Source organism: Poeciliopsis prolifica, unplaced genomic scaffold (assembly GCF_027474105.1).
Source record: "Poeciliopsis prolifica strain line A6 unplaced genomic scaffold, Auburn_PproV2 SCAFFOLD001, whole genome shotgun sequence".
In the NCBI taxonomy this organism is placed as follows: domain Eukaryota; kingdom Metazoa; phylum Chordata; class Actinopteri; order Cyprinodontiformes; family Poeciliidae; genus Poeciliopsis; species Poeciliopsis prolifica.
This window is the reverse complement of record NW_026562376.1, coordinates 23,847,491-23,870,682: the sequence shown is the minus strand read 5'-3', so window position 1 is coordinate 23,870,682 and position 23,192 is coordinate 23,847,491. Positions and strand designations below refer to the sequence as shown.

Below are 23,192 nucleotides of genomic sequence, written 5' to 3'. Positions count from 1 at the left end.
TAAAAAATATGATTAGTGTGTGGAAAAATACATAAAATTAAGTAAAAGATCAGGCTTAGCGGAGAGACTATTTGACAAGAGTGGATACTAGTATATTTATTAAAATTTACAATTTAAAAGAACATAAAAATTGAATCAGAATGAGCACAATTCATCAGGGACTTTCTGCATTTTCCACAGGCTTAGCAACTTCATGTTTTCTACCTGAAGCAGACAAATAATATCTCTAAAACCATAAATAACATGAAATAAAATAACAGCCGTTGCACAGGAAGGAGAAAAAAAATTAAGAAAAACTTTCAGAACTTTGCATATGTTGCTGAGTCTCTAACCAGAACTTCCATCCTAAAAAGAGAAGAAAATAAAAACTCGCTGAATGATTCATAACAAAACATAGTATGACATGCATAGGAGACTCAGCGAGCTGCACTTACGCGTCGGTTTTAAATGTCTCGTGGGATATTTTGTCTTTCTCTTTGCCCTCAGGGTTTTCATTGATGTGCTTTATGCCGAGCATGGTCAGAGCTGCGGGGGGAGAAACAGTTTTGTAAATAGCAGGCTGCGTTTTGGACGATATTCACATTGAAACACTGTAAATTACAGTAATAATATGGCCTTTGAAAAAATGCGATTGATACTTCAAAACTGGCCTAGTTGAGATCATCAGCAATATGACCTGTATTGATCATCAACAATTGACCTGTACAGATTAATTGGTGGCCACCCCTGTGACACTGGAGTTAGATCTTATTATAATTATAAGCTTATTCTTGCAGCTTCAAGCAAGAGTTTGTGGTTTTCAGAACCTTAAAAAGAGTGTGTTCACAGAAAATAGGTAAGCTGCAGTTTTAAGACTTCCTGAAAGCAACCGGCAGCACCACTCACCCTGCCTGTACTGTTCAAAACTGATGTACTTCTGGTTAGCGGGATCCATTATACCGCAGATGGCAACCAGGTTGGAGTTGTCAAACAGAGTCGGCCCTCTCATCCCAGTTTCCCGGGAAACCTTCAGCTGCTCCAGCTGCTCAATGAGAAACTCCTGGGGATTCTCTGAATGACACAATCATTGAACACGTTAACGACGAAGGAAAAACTTACACACACAATAACTAATGAAAATTAGTCATTTAAGAAAATAAATTGTAAAATGAGCAAAAGAAAGGCTTGCTACAGGATCAACACTATCAAGATATTCAGACTAAATATTTTGACTACTGTGACAATCAAGCATCAAAAGATTGCTCTAGATATCTAGCTGTGATATTTAGCTTTAAATTATTTGCAGGAACTGTTGTTTTCACAGGGCGAGAACGTGGACCAACAGTGCTATTTTTTCTTACACACATGACAATTATTTTTATGCGTAAATATTTTCATCAGATCCACCTCGACCTTACACTTTCTGTATCCACCAACAAACATCTGGAATGATGTTTGATAGGTTCATTCGGCTCGGTGTAAAAACAGGATCAACTTTGTTCCTTTGCGTTATTTTGACTTTCAAATTTGCGGGACAATTTTTGTTTTTCATGGTTTTTGGATTTTACATCAAAACAAAGTTTGTCATAACTTTTAGAAAATTTGAATTAGACAAAATTGGACCTCAAAGCAAAATTGAATTCCGCTTTATGCATGGTGTAAATACTCATTTAGCCCTGATCACTAAACAGGCAAAGATAACAGACAGCAACTTCTCTTTTAGAGATTTAGCTTTTGAACTTAATCCAGTGCGAATTTAACAAGGCAAATAAGCCCAACAACGAGCATCTCTTCAAAGTTCATTCTTAAAAAGTGACCAGTTAATTAACATTAAATCACTTGATTGGTGTCAGAATTCAGTGACGTTGCGCATAATTTAAACAAACCGCAAATCAGCAGCTGTGGGGAAGAAATGGGGCTAATGAAGCTCGCGAAAGACGGATATTCCGTGCTGGAGGAAGAAATAAACTCTGACCGGGTCTGTAAAACAGGAGCATGCTGGTCATGTTGTCCATGAGCTCAACAATCTTGTGTTTCTTGAGATATTCTGCCGCGTCTTGCTCTCTCTGGGTCGCCATTTTTTCCTCTTCTCTGTCGAATCAGGTTGCTATGATACCACGGGACGGGCGCGCGCACGGAAATGGTAAAACTCCCTCCGTCAACAAGAGAGAGAGAGAGAAAGGAGGCAGGTCTGTAAATATGTATCAATATGTTTTTCTGCTTCTGTTCGACACTAAAAATATACATTTTATTTACAATGGCGCCATACTTCGAATTTATGTCTTAGGGGCTTAAGAAGACGACGTTCGTCTTTCACAAAAAAGTTTCAAATGCTCAAATAATGTACACGTCGCTTTAGTTTCACACATACATACATATATGTATATATAAATCAAAGTGGATTAGAATTTGTGAGATTGATAAGTTGCTCCCAGCATTCCAGTTTCACTGGAATGCTATTATTTATACATTTAACCATCTAGCTGGAAGCCATGGCAGTAATGGGTATCACATGTGTAAATAAAACATTTTCATATTGTTTAACTCCTTTAATTACTTCAATAAAATAAGCAACACTTAAAATGGACAAAACGGTCATCAAAATAATCGTGCTCATGACAGTGACTCAGAGAAAGCCAAGTGTGATTGCAACTGATTGTTATAAATGGCTGAGACCTCAGTCAAATGTAAGAAGGCTGGAGGTAATAATGATGCAGATGAGCATCATTATGATGCCACGTGATGGTTCTGTTCTCCAGGTCTCTTTGCCTCAGCTTCATTCAGACATGAAGATTTATTGTCTGTGTACAACATCAGGCAAAGGAGCAACGTATCAGCTGCAGTTGTTTCATCAGAGATTCTGTCCCAAGGTACACAGTAGTTATTTCTTCTAAAAGAAGATTTTCCCATCAGTCCACTTTTTGTCCTTCTTTGAGCTTCTGAAAGGCGGCAGCAGCTTCTTCTCTAGCTTTGTAACCGTGCAGTTCTGTCCGAAGCTCCCCGGGTTTTGGTGGGATTTCTGGTATGCTCTGAAATACAAAACAAAAACCAAGCAATGTTGGCCTGAGCACCACATTTGCAGTCATAGTCGAAACAAATGTTGATATTAAACTATTAAAACGTTTTCAGACGTGTTCTGGGAACTTCTTTTGTTTTACAGTGTCAATACATTTCACAAAATTGTTAGCTGGTTGTGCGTGTATTTGAAAAAATGCACAGCACATTTTCACTTAAATTTGCTTTTAAAGGTTTTTTTGTTGTTTTTTTTTATCATATGTTGTACAATCAATTCACACTGAAAAAAAAAAGCTAGAATAAGTCAAATAAATATCATTTAAGAGTTATTTTCTTAAATATTGATGAGGACTGTTTCTAAACTTCTTATCAGGAAGTTACAAATGAAAGAAAGGAAAAAAAAAAACAACAGAGCTTACACAGTGACAATGGAGTCAAGCTGCCTCTTACCAGATCTGGAAGGTAGTACTGATGGACGACTTGTGCTCCTGCAAACATGGCCAGAACACTGGCTCCCAACATCTGGATGTACCGCGGCCACGACACACCAGCTGGCATCTCTTACAGAGTGATGGCCTGAAGGAAAGATGATTGCGCAAATTAATAGAGGAAAAAGAAAAAACCTATAATAAACACTTTCTACTGTTTGTTAATGCCAGGCTTAGTTCAGCACATTTAGCTGATCTTTATACCCTTGAAATTCTCCAAAAGTTCCAGAGAAGGGTCTTTAGTTTCCAGCGTACAAAAAAAAAGTCACAGTGCAATGTCTTGTCATTTTCTTATGACTGCTCTTACTATGTAGCACATTAGTCTGAATGCAGAAAAATGGATTCCCACACCTTGATGATCCCACCATCAGTGTGGGGGTGCTGAGCTCAGCTCTTTCACCACATAAAATATTTCCATTTATCAGTAAAATTAATTTTGACGTGCTACTTTCATTTTTGTTTTGTCGGCTTTTTTTTTTTTTTTTTTTTTTTGCAGTAAGCCTACTCGTCTATACATGGTTTTTAATCTGAAGTATGAATATTGCCTGAAAAAGCCATGTACTAAAAATGTATCAGTATTCCAGCTTAACAGTTTTGTTTTTGTTTTTAGATTATCTGTATCAATGTTGGTTACATGCATGTGGTGCAGGAAGAGAGGTTACGAAGTAAACTAATTTAAATTAGCAATGACAAAGCAGTAGCACGCTAAAATGTACTTGACGGAACAGGAAGCGGTGCCTTTACGTCCTTACCTGGTTTATTACGTCAAAAAATAGGTGCTCTGTAGAGTTTTTTCTAACCATCTGAAACCACAGTATCTGTCATTGAGACGCCAGTAGCACGCAGGTCGTGTTTAGCTAACAACTAAACGATCTTTGAGTTGCGACTACTCACTCTGCATATATTTACGGATGACGCTGTCTAACAGAGCATTTCGACAAGTTGCCCCCGAAGTTTCCAGATCGAAAGGCAATTTATCACACCGAAAAAAAATATTTCACGTAACGCTGTCTCGAAGCAAGAGGGCAGAGATAAACTGTTCACCAAAAAGCACCGATTGAGATTGGGTTACTGGTTTGACCACGAACTGATGGTCGGGAAAAATACACAATCTTTTCTTTCGACTTTCTTCTCTGCTATTTATTTGCGTTGTTGTGCGCATCGACAGCGACGTTTATCGCCGCCTAGCGTTCATAGCTTTACAGTCCGTTGTGGGATTTTCCATATTTTAATCACTAAATATTACATACCATTTTACTGGAACGTATTGTACGTCAGTGTAATTTCACAATTATTCGGAATACAAAGCACATTTAACAGACATAGAATTGTACTCTTGAGGTATACATTATGGGCACTAGGTGGCGGAAGAACGTCAGTTAAACCAGGTAGAGAAGAAAATGTTGAGCGTTTAAATGGTCTTTGTTTTGCGGCTGCTTCGTTTCCGTATGTTAACCTTAATCAGAAAATGTACGACAGGTATGTTCCTACACTCCAGTACGCATTTGGTTCGTTAATGTACAGCTCGGCCCACAGTTTCAATACACCTGTATAGAATCCCTTGCAGCTGTTAGCAGCATTAGCTCCTTCCTCCCTTTAGCAACGATGATTCTTCTTTGTGTGTTCATCGGAGACATTATTTTGTAACCTAAGGTGTAGCGGTAGTATGACATCACGTTAAAGGTACTGAAATAAGTCGACAGTTAATATGGAGGAAAAGCAGTTTACAGCGTTGACGTTTCCCACGGATTATTTTCAGCAGTGGTGAGTTGACGCTGGAGCTGACCGACTGACTGGGGGAACTTCTCATCTTATCTCCCCTCACACACTCATTTTCATGCATGATGGAGAGAATTACAAGGCAGGCGATCAGACTGTACATGCGGGCTTTTTGTCGACCGGTCGCAACATAGCTGGCGATCACATTGACTCGTCAAAAATGACGAGCTCATCAGCGCGCCTTGAAAAGTTGGCTTCGTACTGACGGGCGGGTGGTTGAAGCTGTTAAAACTGTGGCATGTGAAGCGACGCACTTGCGAGGAATGGAAGACAAACACACACATAACAAGGGAGAAGAGATGCAGTGCCTTGCAAAAAAAAAAAAAAATAATAAAATTAATCTGTGTTAGGATCTGAAAAGTGCGGTGTGCATTTATATTCAGACCCCAACTCTTTACCAGTGTCCCCAGCTCGTCAGTTTCTCTGTTCCCGCTGTGATGCTGGTGAAGAAGCGTCACCATGGAGCTGGTCTGTTGAGTGTGTTAAGCAGTCGTTTTCCTCTACACATGGCATTTTTCATGTAGCCAGAGACGCAGAACGGTTGTATTTTTACACAGGGATTAACACGGCACAGCTGGACTCCATTTACTGACTGACTTCATGGAGTAATTAGTCAGCACAATGTTTTATTTGGGCAGCACAAATGGGTCAAAAATGCTCACTACACTACAATTTTTTTTTATTTATTCATTTCTAAAACAAATAATAAAAACAGAAAAAGTGTTGAATATTTTTGTAAGGCACTGCATATTGCGTTCTTCCTTGAATGAGCTGCACACTGGCAGATATAATCCACAAAGTGATGTACGTCGGTGCATGATTGTTTGTAAGTATTGTGTCTTGTGGAACTGCGTACATTTTTTTTCTCCCTCTCACTCACACTGTCTACCATTAGATATGACAGTTTTCCTTCCCATATGTTCTCTTCTGTTTGTGTGTTTGTTCTCCTCATTCATTACAACTATTACTATTATTATTATTTACCTTCTCTCTAGGTACCAGGCCAATCAGCAGCACCCGGAGGCCCAACACATGATGTCGTATCACGGCCTGGGCCATTACGCCGACGGCTACATGGAGGAGCCCGTCATGGCGGAGCTGTCTGTCCACAGGGAACCATCAGACAACCAGGAGTCCTTTTACCACAGCTACCCTCCGGCCTCCGGTCATTACCAGGAGCAGATCAGCCAGCCGAGCTTCAGCGAGCATCTGCAGCACCTGCAGCACTCGCAGCAGACTGAGCAGCAGACTGAGCATCAGCACATGATCCAGCAGCAGGAACCTGACCTTCAGCCTCACGCTCCTCCTCCAGGTAGACTGACTTCGTTCCAACATCCCGATGTTTTGCCTTTTATTGAAACGAACCACGAAGCAGAAATGAGACGTTGAGTGGTGTGTGTGGTTTTTTTTTTGTTCAGTTTCTTTTCTCTGTTCCAGCTGTGGCGCCGGTAAAGAAGAAAAGAGGCCGGCCGGCTAAGCAACAGCAGGTGGTGGATAAGGAGGTGAAGGAGGAAATGGATGAAGCCGAAGCTGCCAAAAAGGCCAAACGGGTTCTGAACCGCTTCAACGGCATGAGTGTGGCTGAAGTTATGGCGAAGACGCTCCCTGACGTCCTCGCCTACAATCTCGACATTTTAATAGTGAGGGTTTTTTTAAAAGTTTTTTTTATGGATTTTGCAACAGTTGATTAGCAGTACCGTTAAAAATAATGCTATTTTGCTGCCTCGGTAACCCCTTATATGTTTCTTCTTAGATTGGAATCAACCCAGGACTATTATCAGCCTACAAAGGACGCCATTACCCAAACCCGGGGAACCATTTCTGTATGTTGACGTTCTGTCTCAGTACTGCCTACAAGCCGAACCCAAGAATATCTACTACTATATACACTGATCATGTCGTTTAAACATCCACAAGTAGCTGTTCAATACAGAAAAAATGCTGACTAGAAATATATTTTTTCCCATTGTTCTGGTCCCCCGTCTGGAGTGTCGCTCCTCTGCGTCGCATATAATGCATACCCACTTTCTGCGCAACTGTTACACTGTCGTCATAAATAAAAATTTCTGTTTGTAATTTGACATAATAGGGGAGCAAAAAAGGTTTTACTGGATATGAATATTTCCACACGATGTGTTCTCTAACTCTGTTAAATCTGTTTTAGTTGCTCTCATAAAACTGTTTTTCAGCTTGTTTGCAGAGCTAGCAAACAAGAAATCTGTTTTGTTTTTCTGCAGGGAAATGTCTGTTTCTGTCTGGTCTGACTGAACAGCAGCTCAACTACATGCACGACCAGAGCCTGCCTGAGAAATACAGCATCGGCTTCACCAACATGGTGGAGAGGACCACACCGGGCAGCAAGGACCTGTCCAGGTAGAAACTACCTGGCCATGTGATGTCATTTTAACTCCAAGGGGGAACTCAGATTGTTCACTTCTATCAAAATATCTACATAAGATGCTCACTTTAGAGAGAGAAAAGGAGTGGGGCGAGAACGCACCCATGGGGGACGCCAGAGCTGATGGTCCCAGTTTAAAAAATAACTTCATTGAGTTGTCTTTTTGTTTTTTTAATGACTTTGTTTTCTGATTGCCAGTAAGGAAATCCGAGAGGGAGGTCGACAACTGCTCGAAAAGCTACAGAAGTACAAGCCGCTCATCGCCGCTTTTAATGGCAAAGGTAAAAATAAGTGAACCCGTTGAAGCCATAAGGTATCCTCCAAATGCAGACGCAGACTGTCGCTGGGTCTCTGTTGCAAACGTCAGAAAACCTTGCCAGTGTTCAGCTACTGCCAAAAAATACTCTGTGTGAAATGAGAAACGCAATTGAAATCTCGCGTGAATAAATTTGTTCACGTGTTGAGTCATTGAAAAAACCCATCATCCTTCAACTGACTTCCTGTTGATTTCTTCTTCGTGGTTTGCGCCTGTGTCAACATTCGGTTGTGACTTGTGTGATGCAAAAAAAAATGATTTCCATTGCAGTTTTGTGAAATAATTAAATTTTGATGCTGCCAAAAATAAAACAAAAATCATCCTAGCACTGAAACGTTTGATCAAAAAACAAGAGATTTTTCAAAATTGCCATGTTTCCATCCACCCATCCATCCATTTTCTAACACCCTTGTCCATAATGGGGTCAAGATTGCCATGTTTCTATTAAGCTAAATTAATTTAGAAATATCAAATTGCCCAGTTATGTGGTCAATGGAAACACAGTTACTGCCAATCAGCAATAATTCTCTTCTACTTTTTTTTCTTTTCAGGAATTTATGAAATATTTTGCAAAGAAATCTTTGGTGTAAAGGCCAAGAATCTCGAGTTTGGCTTGCAGCCTTACAAAATCCCAGACACTGAAACGGTACGTGTTGAGCAGAACGCACTTTAATATTGAACCGTGCCTCCGGTGCTCTGCCGCCTCTTCACAGTATTTATCCCCCCATCCCCTCAGGTGTGCTTCCTGATGCCGTCGTCAAGCCCCCGCTGTGCCCAGTTCCCCCGCGCTCAGGACAAGGTGCATTTCTACATAAGGCTGAAGGAACTGCGTGACCAGATGAAAGGCCTGACACCCAACGAGGAGGTGCTGGAGACGCAGTACTCTTTCGACCTGCAGCTGGCTAAAGGTACGTCTTTGGGCGCCGAAAGAACTGTAGCGTTTTGCAATTAAAAAAAAAAAAATTCTGAGAAACTCTTAACCCACGGCTGACGTGTTTGTGCTGCAGAAGACGCCAAAAGGATGGCAATCAAAGAAGAGCAAGTGGATCCAGAATATGAAAGCTGTAGTGGGCTTCATGATGGGTTGAGGCAGAGCAGCTGAGACAGAGGAGAGGAGGACCACAGGCCAACTACTGTAGCACTCAGGTATTGTGTAGTTGTAGGAAAGGATTGGTATTCTGAGCTGGTAAGTGGAGTACAGACTTGGAATCCCATCGATCACTGTAACCATTTTAAATTGAACAAAATGTCACCAAAAAGTTGCGTTTAGCATACATATTGCTGTGCTAACCCAGCCTGATCATTGCCTTCCTACACAATTTTCATCTCCCTTCACTGCTCTGTTTGAGATTTGTCCCATTGAACTGGATTTCTCCTGCAGCGTTTCAATGGGGCCAATCGTCGTTTGTTGTCTGCCTGTAGTTTTGGCAATGGCAGCGGAGGAAACGAGCGTTACCGACTGGGTAGAATTTAAGACTCCATGCGTCTTCCTAGTCCATGCGTCCAGGAAGAAACCGTACATTATCTCGTTAAATTAGTTGTGAACGGCTTATAAGAAAACAAAAACATGACAGATTTCTATGTGCATTGCGTAATTTAAATATTTTTTTTTTTTTACAGAAGTAGTCGAGACACAAATGGCACCGTCTGGGTTGTAAGCTCAAAAATATTTCTTACCTGAAGAAATCGCAAGATACATCAACCTGAAAACAAAAGACGACTGTGCTGCACCCACGGAACTGCCACGAAGAGACCTCAGCTATTTTTCTAACAGTCTGGTATCTGTTTTTACTGTATTTTTTATCACTATTTATTGCATCATGTAAATTTGTCCCACGTGAATTCTTTTCTATTTTGATACAGTTGTATCTTATGATTTATTTGCTGCGTACATGGATTATTGAATTATGTATTTGATTTGTAAGCACGGCTTTATTAAATCTTGTCTAAAGGTGACCTGCTGAGTGTGCATTTTTTTAAGACAATTTCTGACCTTTCTTTAAGAAGATTAACTGACAGTGTTTAAAGAAATTCAAAGGGACACTGAAAATACATAGGATTTCAAAGGGGGAAATTGATTGGGTAAAGTGTTTGAAAACTCATTTAAACTTATCAGCTTTGGAAGACCTTGCAGTCCTCTTTCTGAGACCATTTCAAGACACCAAGGTCGTGTTTTGTCCAGGTCAGATCAGCAGAGATCTCTACTACAACAAATTTAATGTTTTTGCACAGTTGATTATGATGAAGGTTTTTTTTATGTGTGTCTCTGTAGCGGAAATTTTTTTTAAAATGCACTAAATACTATTTAAACAGAAAATATTTGACAATGCTGCAGATACAAGCCAACATGAGAATAAAACTTCAAGTGTTTTTGAGTTCGACCAATGTGGGGTCAAATTAGAATTTACTGACAGACTTGCTACAATAAAAGACTGAAATTGAAACTCCAAATTAGAATTGTTCAAATAAAAAAAAGTCAAGGAAACTCCGTTAAGTCAGTTTTCAATCGTCGTGCCTTTTAAGCAGCGCTGAACGTGGCCCTTTAAATACGACGGGCGACCAATCGCAGACAATCTCGCGGTGTTTGAAAGTCGAGCGGCTCGTACCAACTCCACGATAGGTGTAGTGTGGACACGTTCTTTGGGATTTATGGTGCTATTGAAATTTTTAAAAACATATTGTTTGCAAACGGAATCAATTAAAATTTAAACGAAAGCGTCCCCTTCGCACAACCCCCCCCCCCAAATAACAGAAACATAACCTCGTTATCAGTTAGTACCCAATCCACCCCTCCGTGTGCAACATGAGCTCTTCCGGTGTCAAAGTTGGCCGGTTGGGTTGTCATCATGTCTTTGTTGCTTCTGCTGCGCCGCCAGAAACTGAATTGAAGTGTGGAGCTGATGGAAAAAAAGCTGATATTGTCATAAGAGAGAGCAAAAGTTTTAACCTGACCCTCACAAGGTATGTTGACTTCCTTCAAAAGCAACAAGAAACTGAATGTTTAGAGTTTCTTTCGGGTTTCTCTCAGTGGAGCGCAGCGGCTAGCTTAACCCACCAGCCAGCTACTGGCTAGCATTAGCTGTGTTTGTGGCACTGTTGGTAAACATTAATAAACAGTCAGGGGACATGCCATTGTACTGAGTATGAAACATTGTAAAATATGAAGCTTATTCGATTAATTGCTGATAATATGCTCCAAACCTACGTGATAAAAGCTAAGCTGGAGCCGACTTCTATTTCATGAGTTATTGTGTTCGCTGTCTTTGGGGGGAAAGCAGATGCATCCCTTTGTTGTCAAGGAAACTACTCATAATAGAGTTGCATCCGTCAAAAAGCTGGTTCGCTGTACTGTAATGGTCCATCGCCATAGTTTTTTTGATGTTTGTCTTTAATTTTCCTTGTTGGATGATATAAATGCTAGCACATGCATTCACTTTCATACCCTGCCTTCATTTGTGTGCTAAGCAACCTGTTCAGCCAGCGGCTGTTTCCTCAATATGCATGTTGATTTATTTGATAAAGTCCAAAGACCCTAAAGATGGAGGAAAAGCTGAATGGATCACTGCCTGTTGTCTCCCCGGAGTATCTTCATCAGTGGTGAGTTCTTCCTCCTCACCACTGTAGCCAGGAAGTAATCTGTGTGTGTGTGTGTGTGTGCGTGCGAAACATCTCAATGGAAATGAAAGTATGTGCATAGGCCTGTCACATTAAACTAATTAATCGCATGATAAATTAAACAAAAACTCAATAATTTTTATTTGCTTGATTTATCATTTTCCTATTTTCTCTCGCTTCTTAACCAAATTCTGAATGGTAAAAGACTTCAGTCTGGTGCTTTGATCTCAACTTTCTCGGTTTGAAAGATCATTTTGTTTACGGAAACCTCATAATTTGTTTTTATTTGTTGTTTTGTTTGATTACTTTGGATATTGAAAATGTCTTCCAGTTCCAGTGTTTGAATGTTCATTAGAATTTATGGTTGATTGATCTTTTATGAAAGTGTTCCTGCATTATTATGCCATGAAAATCGTATCGAAACAACGGTATTATCGTTTATCGCAATAACTTCTGGGACAGTTTATCACCTAGCAGGATTTGTCATTGTGACAGGCTTACATGTGCATTTATTCACCCTTTTGCTTTGGTCTTACCACTGTCATCATCATTCCATCAGATCCTGACCATGAATGATGATCAGTAGTAATATGAGTTGTAATATGTCGATCAATACCAGGAAAATGAAGAACCTGGAAAGATTTTTTTTTTCTTAAGACAAACGTGTATGAACTATTTCTTGACTGCTAGAAAATGTGTTTTGGTTTTATTTTTCTTCGACTTTTTACGGCATTAGTGACGTTTATTGAACCGTAAGTAGACAGAAATAACGAGAGGGAAGAAGAAAGAAAGAAGGGGAAGACCTACAAGGATGTTGCCAGGACCAGGAATCGAACTCAGGACTATCCCTGTGTTTGGTGCACAATCTCCACCAACTGAGGCAATCAGCACATGAGTTAGGAAAGATGTCACATGACGCTTTAACTGTAGACACATTATTACGTTTCTGGCTCTGTATAATTAAACCAAATGAAATTTACATACAATTGAATGTCATCATTTAAAAGCTGACCACAGAACTGATCACTACAAACATTTAGATCCTCCTCGTCCGTCTGGAAATGAAAGTGTGCTAATGCAGTGCATTCTGGGATTTATAGTTTTTACACCACTGTCTTTGTTACGTGTAGTTCAGTCCTTCATGATTGTCAAAAGTCTTCTTCAGTCAAAACGTCTACACCAAAGAGCGTTGCTGGCAATATGGTTCACTGAACCAAAAATCGGCTGCACTTATTTGATATGAGGCAGAAAATCTGACGGTTTTATTCACTTGACGATTTCTTTTAAATAGCTCGATTCACTGTATTGAGTTATATTTGCAAAAATAATTAAATGCTATGTTTTTATTAAAAATTGTTTCAGAAAGGTGATACTTGACTTTGTGCCTATGAATCATAAATCTTAGAGGACTGCAGAATTCTAAATGTATTAAGTCTTATTGCCTTCAAAATATTAGTTTACACTGGTTATTATGATATTAAAATGCTTGATATTGACAGTAATAACTGCATTTGATATTTAAACGCATTCTCTTATGGTCTGATTTTTTATTTTAAGTTAATTTAAAAAAAAAAAAGTCAGTGATTGGATTAACAATATTAAGGTCTCTTATTCCACAGAACACCCCGGGGCCTTATCCTTACAATCTTATAATATAATGTTTCATTGGTATTGTTCTACTACAGGGTTCGGTCCGCCCAGCAGTTTCAAGCTCTCCAGGCTCAGTACGCCAACTTCAACCTTCAACATCAGTTCCACTACCTAGAGAATCCGACTGCAGAGGCGGCCAGAGCCCACACGGCCAACCCAGAACCCACCATGGAGCAGACGGAACCTGCTGACCTAACCAAACGTACTGGGGATATTTTGAAATAATAATAAAATATACGCGGTTTAGAGAGTCTCGTTCTGCGTTACCACAGAGAGGTCACTCAGTGTAGAAACTTTATTTGCTCTACCTGAATTATATGAGTTATAGAAATGTTCACATTCATGCCAATTCCTGCTCTTTGGATCTGTGTGAAAATGCATTGTCGTTTAAAGGGGCAGTACTATGTATTTTCCAGGCACATAGTGTTAACTTCAGCTGTTACCAAACACGACTTAAAAAGAACTTTGACGTTCTAATTTATCGCCTTGAAATTGGGTCTCCTTAAAAACTCCTGCTCTTTCTGAAACTCCACCTTCAAGAAGTCATCACAACATGGCTCCGCTAGTAACCCTTTCACATTTCCACTGAGAAGCAGCTCCTATAATGCTAGCTCATCAGGGGCTAATGTTTGCTAATTGCTGCTGGCTAGTCTGAAGGAGCTGAGTGGGGCAGGGCTGCTCTGTGAGGCAGAAGCTTAAAAACTGCAGCTCAAAGGAGGAGCTTTGTCCTCGAAGGCGGAGCTTAGTCCACCCAGGCGTTTTGTACAGCTATATTGTTGCCATGGAGATTAAGGGATTCTCAAACATGCGTAAAAGAGTCAAAGCAATTCTCCAGGTTTGCTTTTGATGAGGGAATAACATTAGAACATGATGGGACGCTCCAAAAAGTTGTTTTTATATAATACTGCACCTTTAATATGAAGCATGGGAATCTAATAGTCAAAGAATTAAGTCTAGAGATGTTGTAACACCAGTACATTATCACAGTCTGAGGCAACAACCATCAATCATAAAGTTCTAAAAGACACTTTTTGTTGTACAACCTTTTTTCTTCTAGCTCCAACTAAAAAGAGGGGTAGACGAGTTCAACCCAAGGAACCAGGCGCACCAAAGCCCCCCAAAATCCCCAAAGCACCAAAACCCCCAAAGGTCCCGAAAGCCCCAAAACCACCAAAAGACCCAAATGCACCAAAAGCTAAACCGGGTCCAAAACCCAAGAAGGCCACTGGGGCTCAGGGTGAAGGCAAGCAGGAGAAGATCGATGAGAGCTTCAAGAAGGTGAAGAGGAAAGTGGACCGCTTCAAAGGGATGACGGAGGAGGAAGTCATGAAGAAGACTTTGCCCGACCTGCTGGATTACAACCTGGACTATGTCATTGTAAGGTCCAGTTTTTACCTGGTTCTCGGTGTTTGGAGGGACTTCAGGGTTTTGGTAACTGTAGCGGTGTCTTGTTTTGTTTGCAGATCGGTATAAACCCAGGACTCATGGCAGCTTTTATTGGCCGGTGGTTTCCAGGACCTGGAAATCATTTTTGTGAGTTCTGATGCAACGGTTATTTTTTATTTGTGCCAAAGTGGTAACAATGTGCCTGTAGTGCCACCATAGTTTGAATACACATGATGTTGTGCAATTTAACCCTTTAAATTTAAGTTTCAAATCTCATGGATATATTTTCTTACTTTAGATGGCCTATGAGTACTTATATTTGCAGATGTATCTGTAAGAACTGGAACGTTCAATATCTAGCGAGTTATCTTTCAATTAAAAGAGCGTCTCTTAGATTAATTTCACTCCCGCTGCAATTACTGCAATGACCTGAAATTGGCTGGAATTTTTCACAGCGCAAAGAGCTGCAAATTTGGCAGCATCGTTCAGCCGAGAAGGGTGGAAAAAATTTCCACATCGATCTTTTTAGGCATTTCCCATACTTTCTAGTTCTTCGTGAGCTTCCGTTTGTAAGGCCGGGGAATACAGTGGCTGTTTTAGTTGAACTCTTCACAAAATTTGTAATTTCAATCAAAATTTAAAAGTCCCAGGAAATAACGGCCAAACAGTTATCAGTCTCCGCTATTGCTTAGAAACAGCTGCAGTATGAGGTTTGTGTCGAAAAGTTTTGGAAATGAGGCCAACTTAGTCGTAAGCTGCACATTTCAGACATGATGTTTTGATGTTTTAAGTATCTGTCGGCGTAAGCGAGGTTGATTCTACGTTAGCGTTAATCCAAGCCAGCTACGATCACCACTTGAGAAACAACACAGTTGTTTAGGTTGGTGGGTTTCCTGCACCGTCCAGTGTTGCATTCATGATCTTAATTCTTCTAGGATTTTTAAAACAGTTTTTCTTCAGGAATTTCTGAAGCTTGGTGAAATAATATGAATTTGGAACTGGGTTCTGTTTGGCTCTGGATGAAATCCAGTCCCACCTTCGGTTGTGTTTAGGGAACCACTCGCATTTGTTCATGTTCTAAACACAGATTGGGTTTTTTTTCCAGGGAAATGCCTGTTTCTGTCGGGATTTACCGAGGAGCAGCTCAACCACATGCACGACACGACGCTGCCGGTCAAATACAAAATGGGCTTCACCAATATGGTATCCAGAGCAACACCAGGGAGCAAAGACCTCTCAAGGTAGCCATGTAAACTAGTGAATACTTAAAAAAAAAGGAAAATATCCACCTCAGATTTTGGTAAAATGCTGCATTTTGTTATTTTTCTTCCCCCCCCATCAGTAAAGAATTGCGAGAAGGAGGTAAAATCCTTGTGGAGAAGCTGAAGAAGTACAAACCGCTCATTGCTGTGTTCAATGGAAAATGTACGCTTTCACCCCCATCATCAATTCAGCGATGTTCAGAGCAACACTGATTTGATACAAAGTGACATGGCACTTTTTTTCTTCCCAGGCATCTATGAAATGTTCTGCAGGGAACTGTTTGGCAAGAAACCACAAAAGCTGGAATTCGGTTTGCAGCCGCACAAGATCCCAGAATGTGATGTGGTGAGAGCAGAAATCTTGAAAACTACAACAAAATTGTAATTAATCTCAGAAATTTTGGAGGGGGATAAAAAACATTTTCACCTTTTGAAACTCAAGAAATGTTCTTTAGTTGTTTTGGCGGGAATCTTTTGTGTGCAACAGTCTTAAGACGCCGTCTTGGTAACATTATAAAATGTGGAAAAGGAGGGAAAAAAAGTTTCCTGGCGGTGTGTAGTGTGGCTTACGGTGCTATCATCAAGTTTGAAAAAAATTAATTAATTAATTAATAGGCAAATCCAAACTTAACATAGAGGACCTTTGTTTACTTTTTTGAAAAAAAAAAGAAAAAACTAACCACACCAGTGTTATTAAAATGTTTAGCAATTAAAACAATCATCACAGCCAGTTGGTGACATTTTAAAAGCTATATTTTCTTTCACAACATGAATATTTTTTAGTATCCCAACCTAAACCACAGTTTTGTTCTCACCAACTTCCCAGACAAAAACTTATTATCGCAAACTGCTAATAATGTGCCGAGAAGGTAAATGACGTCTCGTCATCAGATCTGTCTCAGCAGTAAACAAAGATCACCTGTTGCTAATTGAAATCCTACAGGCAGCTTAGCATGTCTAAACTACAGAGGTTCTTCTCTGGTGATTGGTTGCCCCTCCAGGCCTTGTACCTGATGCCTTCCTCCAGCGCCCGCTGTGCCCAGTTTCCTCGAGCTCAGGACAAAGTTCACTTCTACATCAAACTGCGGGAGCTCCGGGATCAACTGAAGGGCATCCGGAAGGCCACCGAGATCGAGGAAGTCAACTACACGTTCGATCTTCAGTTAGCTAAGGGTAGGCTTCATTATCAATGTGCATATCTGAGCTAGATAAGCTAGAGGAAATGATTTAAACCGTTTTACACGCTAATATTACAGCATGACAGGCGGTTTGATTTGAGTTTCATTCAGCGTCTTGTTTTATTTTCTCTCCGAACGCCAACAGAGGATGCCAAGAGGTTAGCCATAAAGGAGGAGCAGTACGACCCGGGATATGAGGACGCCTACGGCGGCGCGTATGTGGAGAGAGGAGCTGAAGAAGGCCAGGCCAATAGTCAGACCAACGGTCACTGTACGCTCTCGTCTACCGCCATCTCAGGTAACCACCAGCAGACGGCTAAACCTGAAACGAATCCTAACAGGACAGAATAATGGGATTTATTTGAAACGCGTGTCACTGAGGTGACATCTTCAATCATTTATCTATACTTAAGTTGGGGCTCCCACAGCTTGAGAACTAGCTTAAGTAAAGGTATTTAAAACTCCTTAAAAAGTCTTAAGTCCACATACTTAAAATTAGGGCCCCAATCTCATTCTATGTTTTCTGGGGCTTTTCTGTCAGGTAAACGTTTTGAGTTGCACGCAGACATTTTCATTACGTTCTGACTCGATACGATTGAGGCTACTGCTAACTAGCTGCTAAAATACACTAACATTCTAGCTTGCTTGCTATTTGAGTCATAGATGCAAATTTATTGCAAAGTGACTCAATAAATTTTATACATTTCTGTGGAGATATGGGTCTTGAATTCAATTCATAATCTTTAAAATGTCTAAAAATGAAAGTAAATTGAAAATCATTTTATTTCCATGCTTTTGACGCCGCTGGAGTGATACATTCAATAATCCTCCGTCTGCATCTGTCTGTTTGCGGCCCGTCCTCAGAAGGAGCACAGGAGGCGACCACATCCCAATCAGAGGGTCAGCTCCCACACGGACAGTGGATGACCCAGTCGTTTGCCGACGAGATTCCCAACATCGGCAGCGGACCAAACGCCGGCAGCGTGTGAGGAAGACAAGAAAAGTCTTGGTTACTTTCCAGAGACATTAGCTAATTCAATCTCCAAACCGCAGTCGGTTAGGTTTTAGATGGTTTTTTTTTTGTTTTGTTTTTTAGCAAAGTGAAGTACAAACACTTTTAGGATTTCACTGAAACTGCAGAATGTTGGTTTTTCTGCACATTTTATTTTTATCGTTTTTTTTTTATATATGTATATTCATGAGCCATTTTACACGTGCAAATCAGGGACATAACTGGCTGTCTTTGTCGACATCTGTGTATTTAAGCATTTGTTTTTAATGGCTGTGTTGTTGAGGACTGACTGCACTGTGCTGCAGTGGGAGTCTACATCATAATCTACTGTTTCCAGTAGACAGACTGCCTCCAGGTTATCTTGAAGCTCAATCCGATCAGGATTACCGCTACACTCAAGGTGCTATGAACTGATATGACGCACAAAGGCGACTCGTTGAAACCACACATTAACATCATGGGCCCTGCAGCTGGATCGCTGACGAGCCTTTCAAAGTTACACAACCTATGATGTTTTTTTTTTTTTTTTTTTTACTGTAGATGCTTTGGATTATGGTATGTTTATTAACTGTCATTGGATTTTATGAAACATTTCTTGATTAAAATGTTATTCTACTGACTCATCACTCACTTTATGGGGTTTCTGCACAATTTGAACAGGATTTAAAATCAATGAAGTAGTCATTCAAAGTTATTAAAAGGTGTTTTACAGTTTTCTCTTTTTATGTGAATTTTATAGATAAACTCAAGAAAAAAATGGGGTTCAAGAAAATATGACCTTTATTTTACAAGAGAAAGCCCATTAGAAATTATGAAGTTAAATAAAATAGTTTACATATAGTTTCGTAAATGGACACTTTTTCTTTTTTACATGCTTTCTGTGTCCAACATCATCTTGACATTTTTAGAAAATCTTATCCTGATACAAAAACCAACAGAGGACCAAATGAACAATTGGACTAAAAGTAGTGTTGGTTCAGAATTTGTGTCTCCCTCTGTGCGGTCAGCGCGGTCCGGCCCAAAAGACTCTTTCTAATAATAAGTTAAAGAAAGAGAGAGATGAGCAATCCGCCAAGTTCGTGCTTTGCAACACCTTAAATCTTCGAGACAAACCTTTTTGGAGCCATCGCTCCAGAATCTCCATTTCTTTACTCTTTTTTTCATTTCGTTTTATTAAAAACAAACCTCAAATATACTTTACCTTTGGCAAGCGAGAGGCTGAGCTGGACAGGCCGGAGGGGCAGGGTCAGCATGTAAATGACGGCTTTAATTGGGAGGAAGTGAATAAACCGAGACCACCAGCCGCTTGGGTCGTGATTCTGCTGGCACGCCTCACGCAGCACTAACATGTGGAAACACAAGCAAAACGCAAACTTTATGGTCCGCTTCAGAAAACATTTGAAACATATCATCTTGTTTCAGTTTGTATTGAAAAAGACTTTGACCAAGTGATTCCTGGAAAACTTGCATCTCTACTGCTGTCAGGATCGATAGTGTTTGTTTCCACGCTGACCTTCCTGGATATTGGCAGGGAGCCTGTGGGGGACGTTGTGGCTGAGCTGCCTCTGCTCCTGCTGATGGTTTCCTTCTTTGCGCTGCAGCCTCTTCGCCGGCCTGGCCTCTTCTGCATCAGCTCGCTCTTTTCCAGGCTCACGACGAGCAGGCGCGGCCCAGCCTTTCCCGAGCGACGGACTCGGGAGGGACGTGCTTCGCACCGGGCAGATCTAAATTCACAAATTCTTGACCGGCGATGTACTTGGGCCCAACTTTGCAGACGGCATTAAAATAAAGGTTTTACAGACCTGCTGTGAGGGAGGATGGACGTGGGAATGCTCACCCCTTTCTTCCAGGAAACGAAGCGCGTCCACGTAGCCATTGTGGCAGATCTCAGCTAACTTCTGATTGAGACAAAAACACAAAGAAGGAACTGGGAGGTTTTCTCTGTTCCACCTGCTCTGTTCATTGTTGAACTTTAAGAATGAAATCAGGATTAAGAAACATGCACATGTAGCCGGGTCTCTGTAAAAGCAAACATTTCTGCCACATTGTTTACAAAAGTGATATTGTACAACACCGAGTCGATTTCAGAAAGTTTTTTTTTTATCTACATGATGAATGCAAACGTATCATACAAGATGACGTTGGTTGGGAATCATGTCAAAGGAAGTACATGGAAAAATTGTTGCAATCTGCAATACATGGGAATGTAAATCTCTGTTTCCCCGTGGAATTTTTTCAACCATTGTTTGGGTTTTTATAAGTAATAGCTTTTAGTGACGCTTGAGGACGATCAGTTTTCATGTGGACAGGCCAAAGAGCATAAAAACAAATTCGTTTGTCCCAGATGTCCGTCTACGTCGAGACTGGAGCTGAAAATCACATTTCTCCATTTCCACTCACCTCCAGCGACGGCGGGAGGAACGACGTACACACACGGTAGACGTTGCCGGTGTTAACCTGAATGCTCACGTTGCTGTAGTGGGCCTCGATGAAGTTGAAGGTCCCCTCCCGAGGGCAGATGTCGCTCTCGCCCGAGAAGGGTGCCATGGTGATGGTGTTTCTGTGCTCAAACAGGGGCATGTTGTTGCTCAGAGCTCCGTCCACATAGCGCTGAGGAAGCAGAGGTCACTGTGAATCCAGACGACCGGGAACAAAAAGCCCGTCCAGGTTCTGAGCCCAAGTGCTTGATTTTTACACATCTGTTGCCATGGAGTTGATTTTAAAAATCCCTGAATTCAGGGATTTGGAGGGATGAGTAGTTTTGTTAACATGTTACTCTTCAGTCAGTTTATTTCAGGTGTGCTAAAATATTTGCATCAGGAACTAGCTGAAAAAAGTCCAACTTTGGTCAGATTTTGCGTTTTTGCAGTGCAGAATCGCAAAACCAGTCCAGTTGATGCTTTCTAGAATTTTCCCATCCACCACCTGGAAACTGCTGCATGTAAAACCAGCTTCCAAAAAGTGGATCTCCTCCCTGTTTTTGTATCAGAACTTTAAAATTCCTCTAAATGCTCGTGTTTAAACTGGTTTTCTTTCTTTTTTTTTGTTTCCTAATTTAATTTTCCAAGCAGAATTTCTCATCTTAGTTGCCGATTTGTTTTTAGAAATGTTTTTTGGCTTGAAACGCTGTCGCTGCTGAGTTACGTCAACTTGAGTTCATCCTGGGTGTGAAAACAACGCAGAGGGAACAAACTCACCACTCCGTGGTACGACGGCGGTTTAAAGCCGCAGTAGACTGGAAAAAAGCAGCTGCACATGAGAACCTGTGAGGAGAAGCACAATCACTCCAGCTGCCTAAAACTACATTCCCATCTTTGACTTCGCGAGCGATCGCTTTGATCTGCTCTTGTTCTGCCGTCCGTCGTGCAACGGCGTGAGCCTCAGTTCTGACCTGAATGAGCTCCTCTCTAGAGTCAAACTTCGACACGAGGACATTTTGTCCGTCCGCCAGCCTGGTGAGGGACACGCAGAGCCTCCCTGACGCCCTCAGGTGGGCATCCTGTGGAAGCTTCTCCAGCAAAGAGTGCCGCACCGACTGCAGCATCCTGAAGGTCGGGTGGAAAACTCCCAGAGTGTGTTTTCTGGCCTCCCTTGCCAGGTTTAAAATGCTGAAACACAGATGTTCTGAGGAGGGAGAGAGGTTCAGACTTCATAAATGACAGTAAAGCTGAGGCATGTAACTGTAATGCATTGTTTTGTTTTGTTTTTTACATATTTTTAAAACTGGGATGGTATGAGGCAGATGATGTACTGGGGGGAACAAAAAAAATAAATCAAGGGACTCTGCCTTCTCCCAGATCTAATCAGAAACAACCAATGAGAGCCAGGGGAGGGTCTTACCGCTGTCAATCACTCTTTCTCAACCACACTGCAGCTGGTTCACCACAACATAGCCCATCATAAATGGTCAGCATGTCCACCAATGATGTATGGATAAACGGCTGCTTCTCTCCCACTAGGGCATTTTTAGTTGCACCAAGAAGAGGTTGATTGACAGCGACAAGACCCTCCTCCTGTCTCTGATTGGTTGTTTCTGACTGAAGAGATGCATTAGTGGAGAGAAGCTGTAGGAGCTGGACATTTTCACAGATTAAATGTCTGATGTTATGCAGTAATGACATGGTGACAGTTTTAACAAACGTAAAAAAAAAATTTTAAAAATCATTTTTTAGTCTTGCTTTCAAAATCTTTTTGTGACCTGATAAATCTTTAACCAACCCACTGACTTCACCTGTTGTTGTGAATGTGTTGTTTTGCTTTGATTCACGTCAGTTATCTCTGAATATGACTGAACTATGGAATTTGCCCTCACGTTTCCCCCGTTGGCTGAGAGCCGCGTACAGCACGACGAACACCTGATCTGAGGAAACGCAGAACTGGGAAAGTATCAGAAAGTCTTTACTTTAGATCTGAATGACGGCATCGTGTGAAACTTTCTGATACACCACGAATAAATGACGATTTTATTCATACTTCTATGTATTTGAGAGATATTGAGCAGCGTGGTTCTATGGAGGACTCACCAATAGGAATCCCCACAGCCAAAGCTGCTGCCACCAGACAACCGGAGGAGGCCCCCCCGAACATAGAGGCTCCGTGCACCAGCTGAGGGACCCGCTCCAGGATGCAGCTCAAGGCTCCGACGTAATAGATGCTCCGAAATCCACAGCCTGCGAAAGAGATGCTCCACTCCGAGGACAAGTCCACCATTCTCCATCCGTCTCCCGTCCAGCAGAACTCAAACCATTCTTATCTCCCGATCCTTTGCGGAGATCCCGACGCCGCAGCCGATTGCATCTGGATTCCCCGCTGGGCTGAAGAAACATGCGTTATCTTGAAGGGGCGGGGCTTAGCAGGATTAAAAAAAAAATAAAAAAAAGTATGAGCCACTCACTCACCTCCCCACACAGACACACACATAATCTACCTTATCCTAAATGCTGCTCCTTTTATTGTTATCAGTTTTGGGATATTTCTAATAATAAATACTATTTGATTCCTTTCAACAATTGGTAGTATTGTGTAACAAATGTTTTTATTATTTTTTAGATTTACATAATCTTATAATGTTATTCACTCTGAGAGTGATTGACAGCACTAAGACCCGCCTCCTG

At 41.1% G+C, this 23,192-nt stretch overlaps 4 protein-coding genes across 16 annotated transcripts; 2 read left to right on the top strand and 2 right to left on the bottom strand.

Moving 5' to 3' along the window:
- Positions 1-70: 70 nt before the first annotated feature.
- Positions 71-2,162, bottom strand: si:dkey-42p14.3 (EF-hand calcium-binding domain-containing protein 10). Its single transcript, XM_055042615.1, has 4 exons — positions 1,955-2,162; positions 886-1,050; positions 435-525; positions 71-345 (listed from the first exon to the last, which is right to left on the bottom strand). Exons 1-4 carry the CDS (start codon positions 2,055-2,057, stop codon positions 300-302), a joined length of 405 nt encoding a protein of 134 aa, XP_054898590.1. The 5' UTR covers positions 2,058-2,162; the 3' UTR covers positions 71-299.
- Positions 2,108-9,931, top strand: tdg.2 (thymine DNA glycosylase, tandem duplicate 2). Of its 4 annotated transcripts, none has more exons than XM_055042589.1 (10): positions 2,108-2,168; positions 6,257-6,573; positions 6,699-6,901; positions 7,015-7,084; positions 7,499-7,634; positions 7,858-7,940; positions 8,527-8,621; positions 8,712-8,883; positions 8,983-9,121; positions 9,596-9,931. In XM_055042589.1, the coding sequence occupies exons 2-9, from the start codon at positions 6,294-6,296 to the stop codon at positions 9,075-9,077; spliced, it is 1,134 nt and encodes a 377-aa protein (XP_054898564.1). In that variant the 5' UTR covers positions 2,108-2,168; positions 6,257-6,293; the 3' UTR covers positions 9,078-9,121; positions 9,596-9,931. The 4 variants fall into 4 exon arrangements, with proteins under 4 accessions (XP_054898564.1, XP_054898557.1, XP_054898548.1 ...); XM_055042582.1 differs by lacking the exon at positions 2,108-2,168 and adding an exon at positions 4,836-4,870; XM_055042573.1 differs by lacking the exon at positions 2,108-2,168 and adding an exon at positions 4,879-5,246 and having other exon boundaries at positions 9,599-9,931.
- LOC129367858 (ubiquinol-cytochrome-c reductase complex assembly factor 6) lies at positions 2,319-22,801 on the bottom strand. Of its 9 annotated transcripts, none has more exons than XM_055042478.1 (9): positions 22,602-22,801; positions 21,470-21,702; positions 21,276-21,341; positions 20,479-20,688; positions 19,881-19,976; positions 19,592-19,802; positions 19,280-19,420; positions 3,445-3,570; positions 2,319-3,008 (listed from the first exon to the last, which is right to left on the bottom strand). In XM_055042478.1, exons 1-9 carry the CDS (start codon positions 22,786-22,788, stop codon positions 2,944-2,946), a joined length of 1,335 nt encoding a protein of 444 aa, XP_054898453.1. In that variant the 5' UTR covers positions 22,789-22,801; the 3' UTR covers positions 2,319-2,943. The 9 variants fall into 9 exon arrangements, with proteins under 9 accessions (XP_054898453.1, XP_054898479.1, XP_054898518.1 ...); XM_055042504.1 differs by lacking the exon at positions 22,602-22,801 and adding an exon at positions 22,310-22,594; XM_055042495.1 differs by lacking the exons at positions 2,319-3,008; positions 3,445-3,570 and adding an exon at positions 18,195-19,110 and having other exon boundaries at positions 22,602-22,788.
- tdg.1 (thymine DNA glycosylase, tandem duplicate 1) lies at positions 10,800-18,697 on the top strand. Of its 2 annotated transcripts, XM_055042412.1 has the most exons (11): positions 10,800-10,936; positions 11,498-11,572; positions 13,276-13,442; positions 14,298-14,617; positions 14,704-14,773; positions 15,732-15,867; positions 15,969-16,051; positions 16,140-16,234; positions 16,890-17,061; positions 17,212-17,364; positions 17,931-18,697. In XM_055042412.1, the coding sequence occupies exons 2-11, from the start codon at positions 11,514-11,516 to the stop codon at positions 18,053-18,055; spliced, it is 1,380 nt and encodes a 459-aa protein (XP_054898387.1). In that variant the 5' UTR covers positions 10,800-10,936; positions 11,498-11,513; the 3' UTR covers positions 18,056-18,697. The 2 variants fall into 2 exon arrangements, with proteins under 2 accessions (XP_054898387.1, XP_054898388.1); XM_055042413.1 differs by lacking the exon at positions 11,498-11,572.
- Positions 22,802-23,192: the final 391 nt, after the last annotated feature.